At 51.5% G+C, this 7,473-nt stretch overlaps 1 protein-coding gene across 1 annotated transcript; it reads left to right on the top strand.

Moving 5' to 3' along the window:
• Window positions 1-269: 269 nt before the first annotated feature.
• Window positions 270-4,814, top strand: LOC107137175 (sepiapterin reductase-like). The gene is made up of 3 exons (XM_015479515.2): window positions 270-734; window positions 1,898-2,188; window positions 4,613-4,814. The coding sequence occupies exons 1-3, from the start codon at window positions 413-415 to the stop codon at window positions 4,792-4,794; spliced, it is 795 nt and encodes a 264-aa protein (XP_015335001.1). The 5' UTR covers window positions 270-412; the 3' UTR covers window positions 4,795-4,814.
• Window positions 4,815-7,473: the final 2,659 nt, after the last annotated feature.

Raw genomic sequence — 7,473 nt, 5'->3', positions numbered from 1 at the left:
CTTCAGGGCTAGTCACTAGGGGGCAAGGAGCAAGGCAATCTACGCTGGAAGTGAGGAGTGTAAGGAAGCTGGGTCTGAGCTGGAAGGCAATCCCACAGCCCTGTGCTAGCAGGTGGTTTAGCGGTTTGGCGAGCTGGAGTGACCCGGTGAGCACCCAAGAGCGCTGGGAACACCGCCAATAGTTCGGGGCCACTTCCCTGCCCTTCCTATTTACCTAATCGCTCAGACTCCGGTCAAACCTGCACTCCCACTTCACTTCTGGTACCAGCGACCTAGGGAAACTGTTCCATCACCGGGCGCCTGAAACCTTAGGTTTCGCCCCCGCCCCGCTGGACAGCTCCTCCTACCGCCACAGCCCCGCCCCGGGCCTTAAGGGTCTCGGATCCCCTCTCGAGCACCTGAGATCAGTGGCATGGAGCCTGGGAGCCACAGGGAAGGCGGCTTTGGCCGCACGGTGTGCGTGCTCACCGGGGCCTCCCGCGGCTTCGGCCGCTCGCTGGCTCAGCTCCTGGCGGGGCTGCTGTCCCCCGGCTCGGTGTTGCTCCTAACCGCCCGCAACGAGGAGGCGCTGAAGCAGCTGGAGGCAGAGCTGGTCGCTGAGCACCCAGGCCTGCGCGTGGTGTGGGTGCCCGCCGACCTGGGCTCGGATGCCGGCCTTCAGCAGCTGCTTGGAGCCCTGCGTGACCTCCCCAGACCCGAAGGGCTTCAGCGGCTGCTGCTTATAAACAACGCTGGTGAGACGCGGGGGCTGGCGTGGACTCTCCGTTTAAGCGTTCACTTCCCACATCGCTGGGCGATTCCTACCTAGGCGGGCAGACTAGGCGGCTGAGTCCAAAGGACTAGTTGTTTCATCTGTGGCTGGAAGCTCCGTTCTTGTCCCCATGCCAATCTGATAAGGAGGACACGGTTTTGAGAAAAAGGAAAAAGAGGTTTATGGCTTTGCTAATAAAAAGAGAAACAGGGGACTCTGTCCCAAAGACTGTGATTCTGCCCATCAGTAGGAGTAGGGGTCTTTTAAAGAGGTGATTCAAAGGCTACAGTCCACCTGGTCTCTGTTGGAGTTGTAATTTACTTGTTAACTTGGGGGATAGTCATTTCTGAGATCTTCTGGTACCAACCCCAAACTCTGGATTACTTTGTTTCTATGGTGGGTGTGTAATTAAGGACAGATAAATCTGCCTAAAGTGGGGAAGAAAGGTAATCCCGTTTCCCCTGAGATTAGGGAGTGTGTGGGGTGCGGTTATGGAGGAACAGAGAGAGAAAGAACCATGTACATTTGAAAAAAAAAATCAGTTGCAGTGGCAGAGCAGCAAGGGTCATATTCAAAGCATAAAGTTACACTGTTACACAGCCTCCATGGCACGTGGAAGCAAAATGTACAGGAGGAAGGCCGGGTGCTCTGGTACTGACCTGGTTCTCGACCTGGTCCTCATCCGGACACGGTTGGCCCAATCAAGTTTTCTAAAGTGTTATTGAACTTTACAGAACATTTTGCGCAGCCCTCTCTAGCGAGGGCCTGAGTCAATACACTTCAACTACCCCTAGAGCTTCCTGGCTAGACTCCTGCTCCCCAGTCCCAGAGCAAGACAAGCGCATTCTCAGTGGGCAGCTCGAGTGGTTGGTCTTCTCTCTACATATTAGTCTTTCTTCAGAGTTTGGGAAGCAGGAAACGCCTTGGGAAATGCGAGGCGGATGCTTGCTCTTGGTCTGGATGGGAAAGGTGTCTGGAGGGCTCTGGGAGAAGAAAGCCCCTCCTGTGCTGGGTTATTTCTTTTGCTTCCCACACTCCTGGTGCTGGGGATTGAACCCACAGCCTCCCACGTGCTAGGCAAGTGCTCTACCATGGAACTACATCCCTGGTGCTTCACTGAGTTATTTCCACCTCTGTTTTTTTCAGCCACTCTTGGGGATGTTTCCAAAGGCTTCCTGAACCTAAGTGACCCAGCTGAAGCAAACAGCTACTGGGCTATGAACTTGACTTCCATGCTCTGCCTGACCACCGGACTACTGAGGGCCTTCCAGGACTGTCCTGGCTTGATCAGGACTGTGGTTAACATCTCATCCATCAGTGCCCTGCAGCCCTTTAAGGGTTGGGCATTGTACTGTGCAGGGAAGGCTGCCCGTGCCATGTTGTTCCAGGTCCTGGCTGCAGAGGAACCAAGTGTGAGGGTGCTGAGCTATGACCCAGGTAGGTGGAAGGTATTGCCATCACTGTTCCCCAGAATTGGCTGGTCCCCCTCTGAGGGCTGGACAGAGGGCCTAGTCTGTCTCCTTGGGGGAAGGACCCACAAGGTATGTTGTTTCTGAATCATGATCTCACACCTCAGGGAAAGATAGATTCCAGAGAAGTTAAGAGCTGGAAGGAGGGGGTGGGGACTTGCCTCGACTAGAGGGTTGAACAGGGAAGTCTGAGATATTAGATGAAGAACACTAGGGTTTGAATTTTGAGCCCAAACCACCTCATGTGAAATGGTAAAGATGCTACCTGTCTTAACAGGGAAGTAGGGGAGCTAAAGGAGATATGCATGTGAAAATGATCCTCTTCAGTGGAGTACTCTCTAATTGGTAGAACTTCTAGTTGCTCCATAGGACTTGTCACATTGCATTACCTTTGTAGGTGTACTTGATGGGAAAACCGGTTCATCTGTGTGTGCCCAGCAGCAAGCTAGCAAAGCTACTGGGCTATGAACTTGACTTCATGCTCTGCCTGACCATCAACCTCCTGGTGGTCTTCCAGGATTGTCCCGTAGTGGGACAGTATTGGGCAGTCTGCAGAGAATGTTAGCTGAGTGACATGCAGACAGACATTGTTGAGTGGTGACAACCTAGGCTGAACTGGGCTGGAACCCTTGCAGTGGGCGATGCTGGGATGAATAAGATCATTCCTTGTCCTTGTGGAAGTTGAAAAGTATGGGGTCTTGGGACACCTGGTCTGGTTTCTGACCTCTCCACCCAAATACCATATGCCAGGGCCTTTATTCTAGACTTGCAGTTCCTGAAGTTAGAAGGGGGTGACAGGGCTGTGGTTGAATGTCTGAGCAGCCAGGTGGAGATCCAGCTTTGTGTCCTGGGGACACAGATATAGAGTGGCCTGCCCAAAGCCCATATGTGGCAATACCAGGATTCTACCTTGCTTCCAAGATTTTGATCAGTACCATGTGTGCATCTCATGTTCTCCATTGCTCCCACCCCAGCAAACACATGCAGTTATTCTGGAGCCAACATCCCAGCTCATCACAGGCTCTGAGCTCAGCCTAGAGCTCAGTCAGACCACGGTGACCAAATGTCAGTTAAGCTAGGCGTGGAGATGGCAGATGGCCAATGACTAGGTTTGATGTCAGGAGTCTGGGCATTCTGAGATTTTTAGGAGCTCCCTAGGGCCTGAACAAGGCAGAGATCAGTCTGGTTTTCATTTCAGTTTCTGGAAGAATGTTCTAGGGCTGGGATTGTGGCTCAGCAGTACAGCGCTCACCTAGCATGGGCGGGACCCGGATTCGATCCTCAGCACCACAAAAAATAAAGGCATTGTGTTGTGTCCATCTACACCTAAAAAAATAAATATTAAAAAAAAAAGAATGTTCTAACAGGTGTCCAAAGATAGAGTGGGCTGTTTGGAAAGGTAGCACATCTCCTGTCATCAGGATGCACAGGTGATTGGAAGGTGTTTGAATGTCAGGAAGGTGATTCTCTTTTCAGCACTGAGAGTCTGTGATTTTCTGTCCCTCAGGATCATTAACTCCAGATTCTGGGATGTTGTGATTTCTATATGAAGAATAACAAGTGCTTACAAGAGTTCAAAAGGGAACAACTCCTTACAGATGGGAGATTAGGAATGATTTTACTGGAGGTAGATGAACTTGGTATTGACTCATGAGGGCTGTGTGGATGTTGGCAGGTGGTAGACATGTCCTAGCAGTGCAGGTAAAGGAGGGAAAATATGTTAGAGAGTGACAGGCCTTGCAGTTTGTCTGGAAGCTGATTGTGGACACAGGGAAGTGAGTAAGGGCGCCTTGAGTACTGGGCCAGGCTATTGGGAAGCCCCTGAGGGGTTTTCAGCAGAGGAATGGGTATGGGATTTTAGAAAATGAGTTTAGCAGAAGGATGGGTTGAAACAGGGAGAGAGAGAACCAGAGCTTTATGAAAAGGAAGGGCCTGGTTGTCAGGGTATGTAGGTGTAGGAGGATCCTGCCTGGGGCCTGGCTGGCTTTGGGTGGAGGGCGAGGTGGGAGGAGGGCGCAGGGATTTTAAATACTGTATATGTAGAAGTGGGAAAATCAAGAGAAGGTGCTGCGGGACTGGAGTTAGTATGTGCTTAACACATATAAAGCCCTGAACTTCATCCCCAGCACCACATTGAAAACAAAATCAGGGGAGAAGGTACTACTTCATGAGGAAGTAGGACCCATGAAGGGGACCGTGTTTTGTGTGGGCTTTGGAATTTGAGTCTGGAACTCAGTAGTGACAAAGAGGGGACTTTGGCCACTCTGACCATGCATTTGAGCCAAGATGAGGTAGGTATTGCCTCTGATCAGACGTGACTCAGCTCCATAGCTTAAATACATAGCAGGGACCCATGACCTTCTGGTCCTGTCTTCTGCTTTTTGTCCTCTAGGTATCATGGAAACAGACATGCAGAAGTTGGCCCAGGAGACCTCAATAGATCCAGACTTACGAAAAAGGCTACAGGATCTGAAGACAAAGGGGGAACTGGTGGATTGCGGGGTGTCAGCCCAGAAGCTGCCGAACTTGCTGCAAACAGACACGTTTGAGTCCGGAGCCCATGTGTCCTTCTAGTAAATAGCTTATGTCCTTGGCTTCTTGGGTCTTTTGGCTTCCACTTTGGGGTACAGCCCAGGAGCCCTGGGGCTGCCCACACCCTTTCACAAAGCCCCCTGCCAACCCTGCCCAATGCAGACAACCATTCATGCCTACTGCCCTGCCCACAAAGGCAGCCAGTGGGAGTGGCAGGTGTCACCAGTTGTCAGATCTGTGTCATGCAGCCTGGCTTGGAGAGAGGTTATGGGTATTGTAGTTCTCTATCCCCAGGATGGGAGAGCAGGAAATGCAGCTGAAACACTGAAGAGAAAAGTTTGGATCTCTTCCCCCTGGCTGGTCCATGGGAAAGGAGGGAGTGATGTGATGTGAAGGGTGGCCCATGCAGACTCACAGGTGGCCTGGAGAGAAAGAGAACAGAGCAGGTTCCAACCCACACAGATCCTCCTTGCTTTGGATAACAAACACTTTCTGTCAAATTTCCTGTCCTTATCCTGATGCCTTCTTGCTTTAGAACCCACCTCCCTATAGGCTGGGAGTTTATGTACACAGAGAAGGCAAACACAAATAAAATGAGGCTCAGTCTTCACTAATGCCTCCCTCCTCCTCTCCTAGAGGTCATAGCTGGTTTCCTAGGCCCCAGGGTGGTCCAATGCCTATTAACCCAAACTTGGGGTGTGTTGCTCTTTTTCCTGGGGAGTTGTCATGAAGCTGTCTGCCTCATATCACCAAGGCTCACTCAGTGACAAACCCAAGTAGCCAGTGGTCCCAGATGGATGCTGAGACGCCTGTTTCTTCACTCTTTTGCTCACAATGACCCAAGTCTTTACTACCCTTTTCTTGTCCTGAAGATACTCAGAGTATACATCATTCAGGACCCAACACGCCGCCTGCTCTCCCCGTAGCCCTCAAGGATGGAGGGGTTCTCTGCTTGGTGCTGCTTTGGATTTCCATTTCTACCCCTTGCCCACATGTCAGGGCTCTGAGTGATATCCAGCTACTTTGTGAGCCCCCTTGGCATCATCTATGTGGCCCATGGTCCTGGTCCTCAGTGGAGTGGGCTTAGGACCGGCGTTCCTTCCAGGAAGATGGGAAAAATTCCAAGAGAGAAACCTGAGAAATTCAAACCTTTACTGCTCAAAAGACTGGGGCTGGCTTAGGGCTCCACGGTGGTGCTCTATAGCTAGCTCCCCAGCCCATGTTTGAGAGGAGAGAGCATAGTTCTTGACAGCCAATGCCTGGACTCAGTCCTGCGGCTGTGTAGAAGGGAACTCTTCTTTGATCCCCCTCATGCCCAGCAGAGGGCACTCTGAGGCTGTTCCTCCTGGAGAAGCGGCAGCTGCTCCTGTTGGAGGGCAGGAACTGGAAGCATCCTTCAGAGACCCTAAGGAGTGAGCAAGTGACTTATGCTCTTGCCTTGCCCAGCAGAGCCCCAGACCTCACTGGGGTCAAAATCTCTGGGCTTATCCCTGCTCTGGTGCTTACCAGGTGGTAACCCAGGGCAATTCTCTGCTTTAGTTTCCTTCTCTGATAAATGTGGATTATAATACACTATCTCAAAGGGCCATTATGAATATTAAGTGACTTTATGTTCTTAAGTGTTAAGCATAGTGCTGGCATTACACCATGGATGATAAAACATTACTGCCTTTTTTTTTTTTTTTTTGGCAGGGGGTGGGGGTACCAGGGATTGAACTCAGGGGCTCTTGACCACTGAGCCACATCCCCAGCCCTATTTTGTATCTTATTTAGAGACAAGTTCTGAGTTGCTTAGTGCCTCAGTTTGCTGAGGCTTTGAACTCACAATCCTCCTGCCTCAATCTCCCAAGCTGCTGGGATTACAGGTGGGTGTGCCCTGTGCCTGGCCACATTATTACCTTTCAGCATCAGGATCCAGATGGTCCTGGAGCCCCACTGGCAGCCTCCTCTCTAAGTGGCCCAGACACCCTTCCCTTTCTGATCTGTGGCAAAAACTCTTACTGCTCTGCCCCTATTGCAGGCCTCCTGGGGTGGGCCAGGAACTGGGGTTCCATGTGGATAACCCATCATGAATTCGCAGGAGAATGCATGAACTTTAGGCTCCAGAACCTTCATGTAGGGCTTGAGCCAGGCCTTGCTCCCTCCCCAGACTTCAATTTCCTTAGAGCAAATGAACTCCAAAGTTCCTTTCAGTAAACCTTCCTCTAAGGTGTGGTAAGTGTGGTCAGGCTGCATCATGTGGCATCTGGTTCAGTCTCTGCAGTTGGACCCTGCAGAAGCCTGGGCTGCCTCTGCTGCCCTGGTGAGTGGTGGGTGCATTTCCTCCCTTAGCCTCTTGCTCCCAGGGCAATGAGGGTAATCAGTACCAATCCAGCCCCCTGTGGGAGGTCCAGCAGGGTTTTCTCACCCTCTTCCACCCTCCAGCCTGGCTGAGTAGGGCCTTAGGAGTACCATATGTCCCCACGAGGTGGCGAGGCCCTCTCATGCCTGGCCTTTGCCTTCTCTGAGCATAGAACACAGGTTTCAGAGCCTTCTATGTGCTTACTAGGCCTATCTCCCGTGTAATCCAGGATTCTGGACTCTCAGGTGCCTTTGGAACTGGGAAGATCAGAAAGGGATTTCCCAGATCTTGATCCCAGGACCTACCACTGAGGCAGGGAGACTTTTGTGCCAGCCTCCAGGGCCTAACTGTGTGTGTTCCTGGAGTTCATGGTCCAGCCT

This window comes from Marmota marmota, unplaced genomic scaffold, assembly GCF_001458135.2.
Source record: "Marmota marmota marmota unplaced genomic scaffold, marMar, whole genome shotgun sequence".
NCBI classification, from domain to species: domain Eukaryota; kingdom Metazoa; phylum Chordata; class Mammalia; order Rodentia; family Sciuridae; genus Marmota; species Marmota marmota.
This window is presented reverse-complemented; position numbering and strand designations above follow the sequence as displayed.